The sequence below is a fragment of the Pan paniscus genome, chromosome 6, assembly GCF_029289425.2.
Source record: "Pan paniscus chromosome 6, NHGRI_mPanPan1-v2.0_pri, whole genome shotgun sequence".
In the NCBI taxonomy this organism is placed as follows: domain Eukaryota; kingdom Metazoa; phylum Chordata; class Mammalia; order Primates; family Hominidae; genus Pan; species Pan paniscus.
In genome coordinates this window covers 34,887,336-34,906,658 of record NC_073255.2, presented here as the reverse complement: position 1 = coordinate 34,906,658, position 19,323 = coordinate 34,887,336, and the positions used below count along the sequence as shown (strand labels likewise).

The following is a 19,323-nucleotide window of genomic DNA, read 5'->3' as shown; positions in this document are numbered from 1 at the left end:
CCATCTCAGCACACTCCTCCACCTAGGCACAGAGAGGCCAGAGGTAGATAGCTGGTCCTTACACAGCCTGCTCCAGCGGTATTGATGTTTTAGATTTATAAGAAGCCATTATGAGAAAGATCTTGGGGATCAGTGGGGTACTGCTCACAACTTAGAATAAGCAGAGCCCATACAGACTGACTTCAGGTCTGAAAGGCACTTCCTTTCTTACCCAGTGAGGCAGATGGTGGTGGTGATTCCTCAACATATCTCATTTGGGTTTTGCTTAAGATTTGCCTATATTCAGTGTGGAACAATGACAGATAAGCTCGTCACAGTGATTGTTTGAAGGGATAGTGGCCCATTAAAATTAGTGCAAGTAAAAAGGTCAAGGCAGTGTATTGTAAAGGTACAGGTTTCTCAAGAAGAGGAACTTTAGGGCAAGGAACAAGGGCCTCCAGACAGCTGGAACTAGGAAAGGGAAGCCAGCCTTCAAGGAAACTTTGCTGGTGTCCCTGGCTACTACATGATTCTGCATCAGTGCTTCTCAGTGTGCCTACACCATCCTTCCTCTCCACCAGCTTCTTCTTCTTCCTTCTCTTGCACATGGCACAACATAGCCACCCCAGTCCCAACTCTACTTGACCCTTTTGCTCAAGCACCTACCACTCAACACTCCTGTTTCTCTCTTCTTTCAATCCCTCCCACTCTCAATTCTAACGGACTTAGCTGTTGTGTTTAAAGAGGTGGCTGGAGAGGGCTCAAGTGGGCAATAGTGGGAAGATTCCCTGAGAAGTGGGTGGACAGGACAGCTCTCCAATGCCAGTCATACATATCCGTAGGTATCCTAATATGCACAAACAAGTGTGTGAGAGGCAAAACCTGACAGGTTCAACACTACTTTGACATCAAGTGATTTAGACAAAAAAGCATCTGCTACAGATGTCATCTAATTAAGCACACAGCCATTGAAACATTAGGCTTAGCAAATTAATCTACTAATTGTTCTACATCTAGTGTCTCTGAAAACAGAATTAAACCAAGCCAAAGAACATAGCTACCTCTGAAAGGAGCGAGCCTTTCTCGAATGCTTAAAACACCCAGGGAAGGCCATTCCAGAGGCTGTCTGATGCTTCAAAATGATCTTCTGTTTAGGTTTTAAACAGTTTCATAAAAATTTTGGAGCTTGGGGCTGGGCACAGTGGCTCAAGTTGTAATCCCAACACTTTGAGAGGCTGAGGTGGGCAGATCACTTGAGGCCAGAAGTTCGAGACCAGCCTGGGCAACATGGTGAAACCCCATCTCTACTAAAATTAAAAGTCAGACATGGTAGCACACACCTGTAATCCCAGCTACTCAGGAGGCTGAGGCATGAGAATCCCTTGAACCCAGGAAGTGGAGGTCACAGCGAGCTGAGATTGTGCCATTGCACTCCAGCCTGGGCAACAGAGCAAGACTGCCTCAAAAAAAAAAAAAAAGAAAGAAAAAAGAAAAAGAAAAAAGATTTTGGAGTTTGGTTGCCTGGGTTTGTAGCCTGGCTCTATTCCTCCTAGCTGTGGGATCTTAGGCAAGGGGCTTCCTCAATATATGCCTCAGTTTTCCCAGCTGTAACCTGAGGATAACAACAGTACCTGCCCCATGGAGTTATTAGGAGGATGAAATGTGCTTATATTTGTAAACGGCTTAGATTGATGCCCAGCAAGTCATGTGTGTTCCATAAATGAGACTTTTTATTGACATATTCAATTAGGCAGAAAACCACACAAAAACCTTTAAGAACTTAATACTTTAAAAATAAGTTTATTATAACTAACGAATATAAAATCTGACAGATATTTACAAACATTTTTGCAAAAAAAGTAAAACCCTCCCCTGTCACCCCTCCCCACAAGATAGAGAATAAGGACTTGGACAGAGAAACAATACAAATCTAAACATGAAACTGTCGCTCATCGGTTGGTCCCAAGAGGCTCCAACATATTATATTCTAAGTAAAGGTCCATTAAATTAAGAAGTTAACAAGCCACTTGACACTTTTATAGTTTAACTTGCCTTCTACTCTGATTATGATGCTCATTCAAAATGCTGAGAGACAAGAACAGGTAACATTAACACTGCACGTGACAGATATTCAGAGTGCATAAATCTATGAAACCACAAACATTCATAAGAATACTAGGCATGGAATTAAACAGTGACTTAAAAATTAATCCAAGGAAATCTATGTACATTTTAGCCTTTGGCATCTGGTCTATCATGTTTCTTCTTTATGTAGACATTAATTTGTTAAATCTATTAACCAGATTAAATTTATCTGAACACATTTCTCATCTGACACAGATTGTCCACAGCCAATTTCACATGAGGTAGTTGGGCTGTTTAATGACATTCTAGTGAAATTCTCATGATACATGGGAATTATACATTAAACATGCCATGGAACTGGCTCATAGCCTTCTAGGAAACAACAGAAGTACTTCTAGAGCATCCTTCCTATCAACACTGACTCCATATACACCTATAAACAGACACACATACACAGGAGTCTGTGTGGGTAAGAGCGACTTTGTAAGGGGTATCAACCATCCCAGGGTGGTTTCTGTTTGTAAGGTACAGGGAGGAAATACTGACCACACTTTAAATATATGAACTATTTAGAACAAGCAGGATATTATTCTTACATTCTCACATAGCTTAGCTGAAAACATTTGTTCACTCTGGAACAGAAGTGATTAATACAGGAAACAAAGAATTTTGAAGACTTTTGCATTGCAGAGTAGTGGTATTTTTTTCCTTTTAATTAAAGGCTATATAAAAACAGCAGAGAAGAAAGATCAATGCATGCATCAACTGTACCAGAGAGGCACTGTTAATGACTGTTTAATCATGCCCTGGAGTGCCTGAATGCAGCAGTGCAATGAGAAATCATGCAAATAGTCACTGTACACAGGACTATTGACTGTCTGAGACAGGATGGGAATTGGGAACATTTACAGGGAAGGTCTAGTAAACAGTATATTTATGGAATTGTTGAAAGAACTCCTAATGACGTTGTGATACAGATAAACAGTCTTAAAATACCATTAGACAGCTAGTGAATTATTTTTTATGAAATGACTATGAAACCCCTGAGTAAGCAACTGCGGATTACAAAGGGACATACAGAAGTAGAACGTACTTCTAACGAAAGCATTCTATATACAATCCATAAGAATACAAATTTACCATACATAATGAAGTTTGTGTAAGAGACCTTACAAGATCACAAAGAGTATCTGAAGTCAGGCCCTCTAAGACCAAACACATCAGCTCAGCTAACAGAACAATGGCTAAAAATATATTTTACTTATAAATTCTACATCTAAAAATTTTAAAATTTAAAAAAGGTTGATAGATTATCTTAAAAAAAGAAATGAAACATGAGGGAGAGCTGAATACTTGTAAAACCTGTGACTAAAATCAGAAGCAACTGGTTTTAATCAGTGATTCAGAGACGCACCATTATATAACCAAGTTCTTGTAGGACATGGTAGTTTGCTAGGAAAAAAACTTAATTTTCCTCCAGGAAGCTCCCCAAATGCCTCGCATCATCGTCTATTGCTCATGACCCTCTGACTCTATTGCCTTATCTGATATTTCTCCATATGTATGATTTTCACAATCAGATTAAGTTTCCTTAAAAAAAAATCTCTTACTTCGGCTCCTCTTTCCCTCACTTCAAATTTAGTGGAGAAAAATGTACTTTACTTATTTGGTCCCTATCACATATTTTTAATTAAAAACACTTTTCTGAAAATATAAAGTTAAAAGCATCAACTTTTTGTTAATATATTTGGAAAGTAATAACCAAAAGGAGGAGTGCAAATTTTTTCCCGCTGCACTCCTCTAATAATCTTCTTTCCTAGGTGCCCCATGTCATGTCATTCACCCACTTTCCAGCTACAAATGTGAATATGGGCTCCTTCTTAAGAAGCTCTTGCAGTCTGGGGGGTGGGGGAACAGAATCCCCACTGATCGGGCACCCAGCCCTGGGCTAAGGTGGTGCCAGATACTCTACATATGTGCTAGAAGCTGCTCCTGAGAAATGGGGCAGAACAAACATAAGTGGGGGTAGATTTGGTGTGCTGATGGCGGTACTGCTGGCAATTTTCAGTAGCAAAGAAGAGAGAAAAGCAACAACGCTGGACTATGGAGTTCAGAAATCCCTCATCATGGAATATGACATTGGGGGAAGTTTAATAATCAGAATAACATGCAAAAAATGGTAAGAAGGTGCCTCAAGCCACTACTTATACATCCTAATGAGAACTACCCTTCGAAGTCAATGTCTTGGGCCCACAGGCTCAACATTCTGTGAGAGCTCCTCTTCTGGAACTCCCTTCAAAGCTACATCAAGAGCCAATGAGAAGACCATCTTCTCCTCATAGTTACAATTTGGTTTCACTCCCAAAAGGGATCTCCCCAATTTAACATTTTTCACCAGCATTAGCTATAAGGAATCTGACTTGCTTTCAAAAGTCAAGAGACTTGCCATCATTGAAAATATTTTGTTTAATTCAACAAATACACCCTGATCCCTACAAAGTGTAAACACTGGCTTTTACCATAGAGAAAAGTACAGGCACGATGAAATTGTGTGGAAATGTCTCATAAGGGGTTAGCCTAATGTTACTTATTTGTGTCTACAATACCTAGTAGACCAATTTCCTTTTTCTTCCAGTTCTCTCTAAAGGTTACGCTAGAAAAATAATCCTAAAAATGCTTTGAGCGATGAGAACAAAGTGATTACTCTGCCAACAAAATACTAGAGTTTTCTCACCTCCTCTCACAGTAATGGTGAAAGTAAATTTAGTTGTCCCAGAAGTCTTGGAGGGCTATGGAGAGAAAGCTTTAAATATCTTTTCTCATTGCCCTCTTCTTGGAAAGTGATTACACATCAGCGCAAATTATGACTTTAACTAAAACAGAGAGCAAATACTTTAGATGTAGGAGGAAGCTCTGACTATGCCAAGGTTCAGGTTAAGCTGAATTTACTGTTTAGTATTAGGTTCAATTTCTAATTTCTAATATTTTTATTTAAGGATCCTCAGTTCCTTAAGCAAACTTTTACACATCTTAAACAAACTTTTATACATCTTAGGCAAACGTAATATGCTCCAGTGGGGAAAATACCTATTAAAAAATATTACCCTCTTTCTACAGATGTGGAAAAAGGGTAATTGGAAAATGTAACTTATTCAAGCTATTCTGTCTGATCTGGGTTCTCAATGATCTCAGATAATATTAAGCCCCTCATTCCCAGCAAATTAAGTTGTGTACATCTAGTCACTACCTATACAAATGCAAAATGGCCATGCTGAGCAGCTTTCCTTTTGTGTGTATTCAGAGTTGCGGTGGCAAACCTGAGGTATTTTCAGAGTGCTACCTCTCCAAGAGACCACAGAGTTCACCTGAGGTGACAGGGAGCACCAGCAGCTGTTTAGAATGATCACACTGCACAATTCTAACAACCACCTGGTATCATCCCCGCTAAATGGTACAATGCCTAAAACATCTTCATTCAAAGTACAAGCAAAAACTGGCTTTTTCTTTTTCCGTTTTAGGGGGCTATGTCAAGGGCAGGGACTATCCCCGAGTCCTGCCATCATATTCATACTAATCAGAGAAGGAGATCTATACTCACTGCTCATGAGAGTGGGAGGGAAATAACACACACACACCTTGGCAAAATACAAAATAATCAACATCATTTTAATACCCCCCTTCTTTCTCCCTAGCTTTAAAACATGTGATGTTGATTTTTCAAGTTTAAGTATTTTCCAGAAGTCTTTATGTGGGCAAAATACCTAATTAATCTGAGCTAAATAAATGTTCATTTGTTTAAAGACACACAAAGGCAAAACCAATACCCCTCCCTACATAAACTTCTCTGACTAAAGAGAGAATTCTCTCCATCCCAGAGATCTGCAGCAGGAACAGCATCATCTAGAGATGATGCTCTCAACTCAACCAAGCCCCTCAAAGGACCTTCTACCCTGGATAACTACCTCATGCTGGAACTTCCCTTCCTGTTACTAGAAGGAAGTAGCCTCTAATGGGGAAGGTACCCATGGCTTCTCTCCGATGCACACTCGAGGCAGCATGGTCTGAGACTAGGGCCAGGGTTGGAGCATCACACTGTGCAGAAGAATGCCCACTCAACATTGTTTTATGAAACAATGTTTCTTAAGTTTTAAGAAGTTTAAGAAACTGTTTTCTTAAGTCTCATCTTTCAACTATGACACTGTCCCAAAGCTTTTGAGATTGATAAACAGCTGCATTTTGCCTGCTCTGCACTTTTGGTGATTAAACCGAGATTGATTGGTAAGCAGATTCAGAGTCATGGTCCCTGAATGCAATGCAAAGGCCTGCTGGCTGGGTGTCAATGCTGGCTCAATTAAGAATGCTGCTGAATGAACTTGCTCCACTTCTCACTCTCCATTTAGCTATTTTATTTAAATAGCAGCCTCATCCTCTTTGAAAAAAAAAAAAAAGGACATATCATTTAGTTCTTGAAGAAAACTGGTAATTTTGTAAACTAGAATTTAATCTAGTTGCTCTTCAATACTGTGTGCAGAAGAATCACGTGTAAAGTTTATTGAAATGCAGATTCCTATGTCCCACCACCTAGACTCTGGTTCTTTAGGCCAAAATAAGGCCTGGGAATCTGCTGTTTGAACAAGCACTCCATATGACTTTGATGCAGAGGCAGTCCAGGTCACACTTGGAAATTATCTGGCTCCTCTGCTTAAAAACTATGTGACTGTGAACAGATCCCTCAACTTCTAAACCTTGCTTTTGAAGTGGGGTAATAATCCCTCTGGGTATCATTACTTGTGATGCCCAATTGAGATAATGCATGGGGAACATGCTGGTAAATGGTAGGCAGTTGGGAGGTGTCATCTCAAATGACCTGTCCCACCTCTCTCATATTCTCCCCTCCAACTTGGGGCTAGGGCACACCATTAATCTTCTCAGAGCAACGGTTTCATGCCTGTCAGGAAGGATGGGACTCCTGTCCACGTCTTCTTCGTCTCCCACAATTGCATGGTCATGTGAATGCCCTGAACATCTTTACTACACAGGCCCTTATCACTGACAGAGTTGCAGTGAAGAGGGTCCACTGAAGAACATCTAGGAACAGCAAACTCTACACAGCTTCAACAAAGCAGCTTATACTACCTCCAAATGTCTAGTCTAAGTTGGCTGAAACACTGGCTATGAATTATGGTACTTAATATGGAATTTGCTGATTTTCAGCTTGGGTTTGGGTGGCCCATTAGACTAAAATATAAAAACAATACAATACACAATAACAGCAAATTTGTTTGTTAAATCTGCTCTTATAACCTGCCGTTCAAGTCTACAGCAGCTTATCATTTGGTTTCCAGTAGGCCTGCTGAACTGAAATATATAGCACCTTGATCTTTAAACAAAACACATATGCATTTTAAAAATTATAAAAGCACTGGGTTTTGCCACCTCCTGTCCATCCCCCCAAGTGAAGGGGTTGGAGAGGGTTGAGGCTGTTGCTGGAAATTAAGTAGGGCAACAAAACACTTTAGCACTTATTCCCTGAAGTTAGGAGGTGCTGCCCAGCAGCCATCATACCACCTCATCAGATTCCAGCCCGTGGACCTCATATAAAGTGTCCAGTATGGCCAGCTGCTTCTCCATGGCAGGGAGGTAAAGGCTGAGGTCCCTCTGCATCCCAATACTGAAAGCTTCTTTCTGGTGGTCACCTTCCTTTACGGTTAACGCGGCCACAAAATCTTCATAGGATGGAGCTGCCCTTAAAGCTAACTGCAAAAGAATAACCCATGAGAAGCTGCATCAAGTCTGTCTCTCACACACTTATTTTTATGCATGTGCACATGCACACACACATACTTTCACACGTACAAACAGCTGAGAAGAGCAAGAGTAAAGAAATATGACTACCCTTCTAATTTGTGGCTTCTCTAAAATTATGTTTCAAGGGCCAATTCAAATAACTTTAAGGCTAGAAGAAACAAGCATGTACTTGGGCCACCTTAAGGATAAATAATGCTATCACATCAGGGAATGCTGAGACAGAGAGTCTGAGAAAAGCTCCCTTCTGATCCACAGTGTGATCCAGACTATTCCCCTCAAATCCTCAGAATCTATATGCATGTTGCCATCATGGTCTTTATTCCCACATGGCCTGTCTTCCAGGGCATCTCATTCTCTTATTTGTATCTCATCTCTATATATTTCTTTGCGTATCTTCTATTTTTCCCCCATAAGAATAATCTTTCCTTTGCACTCTTGAATGCTTTCTAGAAAGGAAGGGAGCTAACATTTGTTGTTTGCTTGTGCGCTGATGCTTTAACATAGTTTATTCTAGCTGATCTTTATAAGAACCCTGTACAGTTTATATCTCTATTTTATATATAAATGTCATACAGCTAATGAGTGCCAGGGCTAGGATCTGAACTTGGATCATCTCTGTGTTTTTCAACCACACCACCATACTATGCCACTTCCCTAACAGATTTCCTAGGCATCTTATCCTTCTCTTCCTTTGCGGGCCAATATTCCCTAAGCTTGCTAAAATCTGTTTTCTGGCATTCACTAGATCTCAGCAGAGGCTTTTTGAAGAATCTTGAATTATCATTCCACAGTTGCTTTCCTGATCTTCCTTATACTTTGAAAGTCTTTGAGAATCAGATCTCCCCATTTTTGCAGTAAGAGAGTGACTGGCATTATCATGCAGTGGCTAAAGCACAGACTTAGATGAAGAAGACCTGGACTTGAATCTCAGATCTTTCACATACCAGTTTGAGGAATTTATGCAAAGTGCTTAACTTCCTAGAATCTCAGTTTCCTTATCTATAGAAGAAGACTAATACCACTTTCCTTATTTTAAGGATTAATGGGATCTGTAGGAAGTGTTTAGCCCACTGCCTGGCACATGATAAATACTTAAGATAATGGTCAAAGTACAAGGGAGTGGGAAAACTGAAAATGAAGAGAAGGCAGTTATCCAAAAACATAACAAAAGAAAATCTCCCAGAACTGGAGGATAGGAGTCTCCAGATTTAAAGACCTAATCAAGTGCTCAGCATAATGAATGATAAAGACCAAAAGGGCACATCATGAAATTTCAGAATGTGGGGAAAAACAATCTAAAACATCTCGAAAGGGACAAGGAACAGATTATATATAATAGAATAGGATTTCACAATAGTAACAGTAGAAGCTGGAGGACAATAGAGGAATGCCTTCAAAATTTGGAGGGAAAATGTTTATTAACCTAGAATTCTACACTCAGCCATCAGCACTCTAGAAAAAAAAGGGGAGAACCAGTAATAGAGTTCAACTGTCTAGTCTGATTGAAGAGGAAACCAAAAAGGTCAAATGAAGGCTAGTTAGTGACCAAGATGGAGGCAGCCACCTTGCCTGAAATGGCTATCAGCTCAGTAGAGTTTAACTGCTGAAAGATTAAAAGGTCACTATTTGGCTGATAGATAAGTCAAATTCCTTGGATGTAAACAATGTTTCCCTCAGCAACCGAGATTAGTTAACATGAATTTGGCTCTGCAAGTTAGCATGTTAGAAAACTTATAAACCTTCCAAAGTAGGCATGACTTGGTGAGTAATAGGGTGAAAAGGCCAATCTAGCTACAGAATTAACTCCTCTATTGATAAGGCTGTTGCCAAATGCATTACATAATCTATTTTCTTAAAAACCAGCACCTTTATTGGCAATAATATTTAAATATTGGGTATATTACCTGTCTATAAGTATTGGGTATTTCTCTGTCTATAAGCAGGGAAAATAATGGAATCTATCTCAGGATTATGAGACTTAGAAATTTATGTATGTCAAGCACTTAAAACAACATCTAGTGCATGTTAAGTGCTCAAAACTGTAAACTGTGGTTGTAGTTCTTAGTATTCGACATAGCAGTTCTACTAGGAATTTATTTTGAAGAAATAAGAATTTTATTCAAAAATGCATATAAACAGATGCTGTTTTATTTCTAACCTGTTTTATTCTAAACTTAGAAGCAGCTTAAGTCTCTCACACACAGGACTGAGCAAATAAATTATGATATCTCCATACTAGGAAAATATTATACAGTCACTAAAAATAGTGTTGTTTTCAAAGACTATTTTATGGCATTTAAAAATGATAATGATAGATTCTATTCAGTTGGGGGGGATATAAAATTATACAAGCTAAAGGTAGAAAAAATGTATATACATATACAGAGTAAGTATACAAAATAAAGACAATTATACACATATACTATATGCATGTATAAACATCTATATTATATTTAAGTATATAAAATAGATCAATATTTAAAAGAATATGTAAATTAAAAAGCTAAGATAGTAAAATACAAAAATGTTAAAAAAGGAAAATATGGACAGTTTTAATTTCTTCCCTTTCTACCATGATTTCTAAAATTTTTTATGAGTCTAAATTAGTATAATAAAGTTAAAAAGTCCTCTTAAAGACTTATGCTTTGCATCCATTAAAGTACAGGGTAAAGGAAAAAAAGATTTATGCTGATAAGTTTTCTACTATAGCTGCATTCTTATTGACAATATCTCTGGGATCATCAATATTTCAGGATTAAATTTTGCATTCTATACTGAACCCTTCCCCCCACACTTGTTTTGGGGCAACTCGAGTGTCAGGCACAAGCTAGCAATCACAATAATCACAATATTCATTCAGGGAGATCAATGACCACAGTGAGCGTCCATTGCCTAAGAACTCAGTAGAGGCCTCTCAGTGATTGTGTCTTCACTGCAGAGAGCTCTAATGGAGGTAAGCACTAGCACCTTGGAGATAACAGATCTGAGTTTAGACCTGGGCTCTGACATAGCCTCACTCTGGTACTTGGGGACTGGAATTAATTGTTCTGAATTTGTAAAATAGTGGGAGTTAATCCTGAGAATTAAGATAAAGAATATGAAAGTACCTGTTAAGAATGCCTGGTACACAACAAGTGTCCAATAGCTACATGGTAGCAATTATGATTATTCAAGGTGTATTGAAGGTAAGGGTGAGCAGTCTGTAGCTTCATTTGGTCCAGCACCTATCCCAGTGAACAGTGAATGGGATATGGAGCTTTAATCTCCATGCTTTCAAAAAATATTTCATTTTCACTAGAATCTGATTTGTTGTAGTGTACATTCTTCCCACTTTACCGGCCTCCCTAATAAAGCACGACCCAAACAGTTCTTTCTTTAGGCAAATGATGCATCCTTTACATCAGTAAAAGATACCATCTGCAAGGCTACTTTATTCCCCAACCTTCCAAAGAATGTGAGTACATTCTATGAGGTTTCCTGACATACAACTGCATGAGACTGCCTTTTCATGACTAGATTTGACTAAGACTGACCTTTTCCTGGATGGGAAGAATCACAGAGTGTATTGCTGACATAAAGGAGCCATCTACTCCTGCTATTTTATAAAGCAGGCTAAGTGACTTCCCCAGGAGACTAAGAGTCTCAGGTTTGTGTTCTTCCTAGTTAAACATGCTGGGAAGAAGAGGGTGGTGGGTAATCAGAGCCAAAACACATGAATACAAAACACCTTCACAATGAAAATAACTGGCTAAGAAGAGATTTCTAGCCCTCCTAGCCACTGGCACACCCAATACAGTTAATATTCAAGGACAAAATTCAATTAGTGAAAAAAAAAACAACTAAGACCTAAGAATTAAAAGGAATGAATACAATGGGCAGCAGAGGGAGCTATTAGGTTGACTTCATCACCTGAATGCATCATTTCCCTTCAATGATAAGTATTTAGGATCACTGCTTCCTAGGTACTTCTGCTAGGATACTTAAGCTTTTTACTACCTTATCAGAAAGGCAACCACTTATGAGGCAAATCTTCACAAGGTCATTGGAATTGGCTAGAGTAATTAGAATTGGCTAGGGTAAAGCATCAACTTTTATTCATATTTCTTTAACAGTCTTTGCTATTCCAGACACTTTTTACTGCTGACATTTCCACACACCAAAGGCCTATAAACGTAAATGAAATAAATAACATTTTGTTCTTATCCTCAAAAACAAAGCAAACAAAAACACCACACATACACACACACACACACACAACTTTGTTTCTGACAATCATGACTAGATAAATAACTGGGTAAGAAGAGATTTCTAGCCCTAGCCACTGGCATACCCAATACAGTTAATAATAGGAGACAAGAAGGATCACTTACCGCAAAAACCCCTCGAACTACCCAGCCATGGTGTTGCCGCAACGTTTTACCATATGCGTTATCTTGAAAAGAAGAAAAACTCCATGAGGAACACTTTCATCAGAATTTGATGTGCTATTTGTATAATGTACTTTTTTTTTTTTTTAAAAGAGACAGGGTCTTGCTCTGTCACCTAGGCTAGAGTACAGTGGTGTGATAATAGTTGCAGCCTTGAACTCCTGCGCCCAAGTGATCCTCCTGCCTCAGCTCCACGAATAGCTAGGACTACAGGTGTGGATGACCATGCCCAGCTAATTATTTTTAATTTTTTGTAGAGATGAGGTCTCGCTATGTTGCCCAGGCTGTTCTGGAACTCCTGGGCTCAGGTGATCCTCCCACCTTGCCCTCTAAAGCATTGGGACTACAGGTGTGCACCACCATTCTTGGCCATATTTGTATAATGCATAGTAGCACGATACTATTGGTATTTGGAAATTATGAAAAAAATCTAATTACAAGATTTTGGACCCAAAAAATCTAAAGCAGTAAAAAAGCTCACATGGAATTTTTTTTTTTTTTTTTTTTTTTTTTTAAAGAAACACAAATACTTCCACTCTTACTCTGGGTCAATCAATATATCTGAACTTCAGCTTATTATCATGGTGGGAAAAGGTCAATACATATAAAGAAACAAAGAGGGAGGAAAGGATATTGAAAAATTGAGACAATACAATTAGAAATACTTTGAAATGTTTTGTGACCGTGAGCCAGTCCCTTAGCTGCCCTCTCTAACCATCTGTTTCCTCCTTTGTAAAATGATCTCTAAGATTCTTTCCAATTTTAACATTCTATTCTGGGATGCCAAATGTTTGTCCTAAATGACCCTATGACCCTGGATATACAGTATTTAGGCTAGAAACCTTCAAAAATATTTATGGAAAGAATGGCTTGAAGTTATTAAGCTAAAGTAATTGGTGAGAACTATATTAATAAAAGCCATTCATGTTTCATACTTTAATCTATAATTTTTGTCCCAATGTATTTTAAAAGGAGATTTTGAAACTGGCATATCATAATTTTAATTATGAAAAAAATCCCAAGAACCAGATGGATGCATTTTATGCAAAGGATGCGTTCCTGAAATTTGAATAATTCAATATATGCAAAATTCAAAACTGATTTCTCCACAGGATTAAATGCATTCTCAGGAGGCACAGATCTACATCACCATGGTGCATTTTTATTTCAATGTTCCACTTTATTTCCTAAGCATCATCTCCAGTAGCAACAGAGCACTCATTTCTAAATTAACAGCACAGTGTACCATGGGGGCTATTTGACCTTCTTCATGTTTCTCCATATCTAAATTCTATTCCAAGCATATTTATTTTCATGTGCTAGTTTCAGCACCAGCACAAGTACTACCACCATTTCATGAATGCTTAGTGTGACATTCTAAGGCTACAAAAATATTTTCAATTCTAACAAGAGAAGATGTTAAAATAACAGATAAACAGACACTAAAACCACAAGTACAAGTTCCTATGCAGTGAAAAGCAACGTGGTTCACAGGACATTGCCAAGGGAAGTCAGGTATTTATTTGCATTTTACTGGCCAAAATGGCACTGCCATGTGGCTACAGCTTCAACCCAGTTTACAATCAACTCAAGCCTTCCAGCTTTGAAATTATGTCATTCTAGTCAACTTTATTTTAAAATTGGAGTGAGGCTTTATTAATACTTTTAGAATATCCTATTTCAATTTTACATATTCAAATTTTCACAAAATGCAATTATATGTTATATAAAATACATACTCAATACATATTGCAATATATTTTATATAAAAGACTGTACATGTGAAATAGAACAACAGATTCCTTTGGCTCTCTAAAGCTTAGGAATATGTTGGAATGCCAGTATCCAGTGTGTTAAAGCTAAAGCAGAAGCAATAAGTGATAATTAATACATTCAAGTATGAAGAAGACTCTTAGAGCCTAAAGGAGAACCCAAAATTAAACTTTTTTCTTAGGAGAACAGTCTGAGTAAACTAGGGCATGATCAAAGATATATGTCTTCAATGTAAACCAAACAAAACGTAGGTGATTCCCTGTAAGAAGACATGGCATCAGGGAAATTTCAGATGGCATACAAGACCTTAGTGAGGATATCCTGAGAAATGTGAAGAAAGGGGTTGCTGATTCACAAAGCGTACAGTACAGATGGGCAGAGAATACTAGGTACAGCCTCTGATAAAAACCAGCAAGACAACCAAATTTTCAACCATTTGAGCAGCCATCTGGGCTGGCAAGAGGGTGTACAGGTCCATGGAAAACATCCTGAGGTAAGTTACCAAGGTAAGATACTGTGAATCCCTTCTTTCTTGTGTCAGTATTCCATGCAGGGCATTAAATGCCATTATAAATAAAGAAATACCATTAAAATCTGCTGGTGGATATCTACCATGAACACCTGCTCTATTCAACAAGAATTCAGGGCAAGTCTACCACACAGTAGTATCTTTAGGTGATTTAAATTCAGTCAATTCCCTGTCCTCTAGAAGTTGATGGTTTATAGAAGAGCCAGTCATTTAACAATCATTATTGTATAAGTCAATAACTGCTAGAGTAGCTATCTGTATGCAGTGCTACAGGAACAGTAAGAAGGGAGAAACTAATCCAGCCTGGGTTGGGGGTGAGGCGTGTGGACACAAAGAATTCTCAGAAGGAATCCCGAAGGCTGGGTAGGGTAGAGAGCAGAGTGGTAGATGGTGCGGCAGACAGAGCCAGCATCACAGCGTTGTGAGAGCTCATGGCATGCTGGGCGATGGTGAGCAAAATTCATTGGATCTGAAGAACACCAGGGCTTGCAAACTGGGTTGGGCCAAATTGTGAGGACCTTTATCCATCATGTCAAAGATTCTGATCTTCCACCTAAGGCACAGTGAAAGTTTTGAAAAATATAACATTTATCGCTTTTTTTGGGTTTCACGATTGATGTCCGTTGCTGAAAATAAGGAAAATATTTTAAAAGGAGAGAACTAAAGAAACCTATAATCCTTTCTCCCAGAGATAACCACAGTGGGTATTCTGGAAAAATATTCTGTTAGTTTTTTCCCCCTGTACAGAGAACATTACCTTCTTCTGTCAGCAAAGTCATGATCATTCTGATTCAGAATTGTGGTAGGGAAGTAACAAGTTGAAATTCACACTTCTTTACAGTCTGTAGCAAATAACAGCTATCCTGGTGCCTGAGCCTCCAGCTCCAAGGCCCACCTGGCTAGACAGACTGCTTGTTTAAAAGAGCTCTGGGCCAGGCACAGTGGTGGCTCACGCCTATAATCCCAGCACTTCGGGAGGCCGAGGCGGGTGGATCACAAGGTTGGGAGCTCAAGACCAGCCTGGACAAGATGGTGAAACCCCGTCTCTACTAAAAATATAAAAATTAGCCAGGTGTGGTGGTGGGTGCCCGTAATCCCAGCTACTCGGGAGACTGAGGCAGAGAATTGCTTGAACCTGGGAGGCAGAGGTTGCAGTGAGCCGAGATCACGCCACTGCAGTCCAGCAGCCAGGGCGACATAGAAACTCTGTCTCAAAAAAAAAAAAAAAAGCTCTGGATTCGCTGCTATGCCAACCTCAGAGACCTTATACCTTTCCTATACATTGCCATTCAAGTTAACCGTTCAAAAAAGCCTAGAAACTCTTTTCCATGCCCTCTTCTAAAAGACAGCAAAAAGACAAGGAAGACAAAGGTGCTGTGAGTCCAAACAGCATGGGGAGTCTGGCTTAAGGATGGGAGAGTGTTTGTACAGGAGCACATCTGTCTTCCCACTTGGCCCTAGTAGACAAAGAAGCTGTTCCTTGTTATGCTTATACCTTGCCAGAGAAGAGTTCCACCTGGCAAAATGTGGGCCAGATGACCTAATGGGAGAAGGTGTGTCAAAAGAATTTGGGCTGGGTCTTGACTGAGATCACTGCTGCAATTTAAAACCAACAAATGAAATAAAAGTCATAAAAAAAAAAAAAAACACTTCCCAAAGTCCTTAGCTGACTTCTAGGCTGCAAATATCCCTGCCATGTGAGACTGATGGCATTAAAATAAGATGAAGTCTAAGCCTGACCTATTTTGGTTACCTAGAGAAGATTAGATAATGAAATACATTAATCTTCACTGTAATACCCATTCATTATCATCATGCATGTTCTATAATCTGGGAGTATTTTTGGCCTCTGAAAGACATAAATGATACCCTTCTCCCAGTTCTTTGAGATGTGTCAGTTCCCCAGAAACTGAGTCAAAATTTCTAAGTAGGAAGCCTTGACAATCACCTTGCCTAATTCTTTTCCTTTTAGAAATGAAGACATGGAAGACCCAGAAAGGTAGTGACTTTCCCAAGGTCACAAAGTTAAAAGCAATGAGACCTGGGGACACTCTTGTTGCATCACACCATTCTGTCAAAAAACACTGGTGTTTACTCTGTAAACAATGTAATAAAAATGAAAAATATGCCTTTTCCAATCCTTTTCTGAAAGAATTGGCACCTGGTTATGGAAACAGCACAGCTCTCATTCATTTACTATTAGTAACTCAGAAACTTGCTATCAGGTATTTAGAGATTATGCCTAAAGCTTTTATAGTAACTGAGAGAACAACCCTTCCATTACTGTTGGTGGACAACCATTCTGTCCAGGAACTTTGTATACAGGAAAGTGTTTTTCTACTGTAAACCTATAATTGGTAAAGTTATTTTGGCTTATAGAGAAGACGAGAGAAATGTCAATCTAAGTCTTAAGAGAAAGCCTGGGAAGTAGAGAACCAAAGCCAGAAAGGGCGGAATTACTCACTGGGCTGAGGAAATGAAAATCATAGTTCTGCAAATGTGCTCAACTAGACAGTTCTGAGGCAAGAATTAGGAACCAGGAGATTTGAAAGCAGGTAGTCAAGTCTGGCAGGAGGCTGGTGGGAAACAGATAGGCACCGGGGAAGTGTGCTTGCCCTAAGATCCTACGAATTCTAGAGAGAATGGTCCAGTAACTCACTTAGAATAGTAAGAACCTTCATCCTATAACTCATGTCTTTTTAAAGCATAGGTGGGCAAAAGAACAATGGACCAGAATATGGAGTCTAGAACAGATCTCTCTCTCTCTCTCAAAGTTGGTATTACATACAAGTGGGGAAAAGAATGGGTGATCCAATAAATGCTGCTAAGACAACTGGCTTTCTGATTGGAAATAATAAAATTATATCCCCACCTTACACCATTCACAAAAATAAATTCCAGGAAGATTAAAGACATAAATATGAAAGCAAACCTACAAAACTTTGAGAAGAAAATGTCAGAGAACATCTTTGTGACCTCAAGGGAGAGAGGGATTTCTTTAAGAAGTACAATCCATAAAGAAAGAATGACATGTCTGATTACATAAAAACTGAAACTTCTGTATACCAAAAGACACCATAGATAAAGAGCAAACGCAAGCCACAGACTGACAGAAGACATTTTAACACATAACTGAAAAAGATTAGACATTTTAACCCATCACTGAAAAAGATTAATATCCAGGAAATATAAAGAACTCCCAGGAGTTGATAAAGAAAACCTAAGAGAAAGGTGGTCAAATACATGAACAGGCAACTCACAGAGAAGGAAATCAAACTGCCAGTGAAGACAGGAAAAGCTACTCAACCTTACTTGTAATCTAAGAACAAAAACTTTGGCAATATTCTATCATTTTACAGCCATCAGGAACAAATTTAAAAGGCTGACAATGACAAGTGCTAAAAAGAATGTGGAGTATTGGGAACTCTCACTACTCTGCTGGTAATTATAGACTTTGGAGAGCAATTTGGCAATATCTAGTCATGTGGTTCAGCCATTCCAATTGTATTATGTACTACAGCAGCAGTTCCCAGTGTAGTCTCCAAACCAGCAGCCTCAGCATCACCTGGGAACTTGTTACAAATGCAAAGTCTCAGCCTCACGTCAGGCCTACAGAGCAATCTGTGTTTCAAGGAGCCTTCCAGGTGAGGCTAATACAGGTTAGAGTTTGAGAACCACTGTTCTGGCAGCACAGCTTCTCAAGCAGTAAGGCCCCATGAACTACCAGTCTGTAGACAGCCAGAGTCCCTGGACCAGTCCCTCTTAGCTATGAGAAGCCTCCTCCTTTTTCTGGTGTGCTGTCCGGACATAATTTTCCATATGATAGAGAACATGTGTGAAAGGAACGTGTACATTGTAGAATTGCTTTTAATGGTGAAAATCTGTAATCAACTGTGTCCATTAACAGTATATTAGTTTTTCTAAACCATGGTCTATTCATACAACGAAATGCTAAACAGCAAGGAAAATGAATGAGCCAGGACTACAAGCCACTTCAACAGTGGCTAAAGTCTGAAAATACTGAGTGAAGAAGGAAGAATGTGCACAATATGATACCTCATATACAAGTTTAAAACATGTAGTCCAATACTAGATGCTGCTTATGGACACATAAATATATAGCAAAAGCATAAAAACATGTATTACATAATGAACTATGCAAATTCAGGATGATGATCTCTGGAAAACGATGGGAGTCACGGGATTAAGGAGTGACACGTGGGCACTTAACTGTATTGAACTATTTTTTTCTATTAGGTCAAGTGGTAGATATTTGTTAAATGCCTGAATTATTTATAATTTTCTTTTTTGAGACAGAGTCTTGGTTTGTCACCCAGGCTGGAGTGCAATGGTGCAAACATGGCTCACTGCAGCCTCAACGTCCCTGGCGCAAGTGATCCTCCCACCTCAGGCCCCCAAGTAGCTAGAACCACAGGCTGGTACCACCACACATGGCTAATTTTTGAATGTTTTGAAGAGACGGGGCTTCGCCATGTTGCCCAGGCTGGTCTTGAACTTGTGAGCTCAAGTGATCTGCCTGCCTTGGCCTCCCAAAGCGCTTTGGCATGTATTTTTAAAAGCAGAGCTACTAGGAGAGTAACCTCTGAATTCTTTATAGTGACTAAGCTTAAGGCAAATTGACTTGTATGGACAATAACCAGTGGAAAGAGGTCAAACAAGCACCCAGAGATGCCCTTTGTTAATTTCAGGCACTGTTAAGAC

The 19,323-nt window shown here is 39.1% G+C and overlaps 1 protein-coding gene across 6 annotated transcripts in view; it reads right to left on the bottom strand.

Moving 5' to 3' along the window:
* PLEKHA8 (pleckstrin homology domain containing A8) overlaps positions 1-19,323 on the bottom strand; it is a 104,816-nt gene that overhangs the window by 44,189 nt on the left and 41,304 nt on the right. For 2 of the 6 annotated variants that reach the window (XM_014345622.4, XM_008958884.5), the window contains exon 13: positions 12,243-12,304. The exons of 1 other annotated variant lie outside the window; for it this stretch is intronic. In XM_014345622.4, coding sequence (XP_014201108.1) covers positions 12,243-12,304 — 62 coding nt within the window. Of the gene's footprint in view, positions 1-1,763; positions 7,822-12,242; positions 12,305-12,539; positions 15,155-19,323 lie in introns of those variants that run through there. 3 more of the 6 variants (XM_034963864.4, XM_063605665.1, XM_034963866.3) reach the window with 3 other exon arrangements.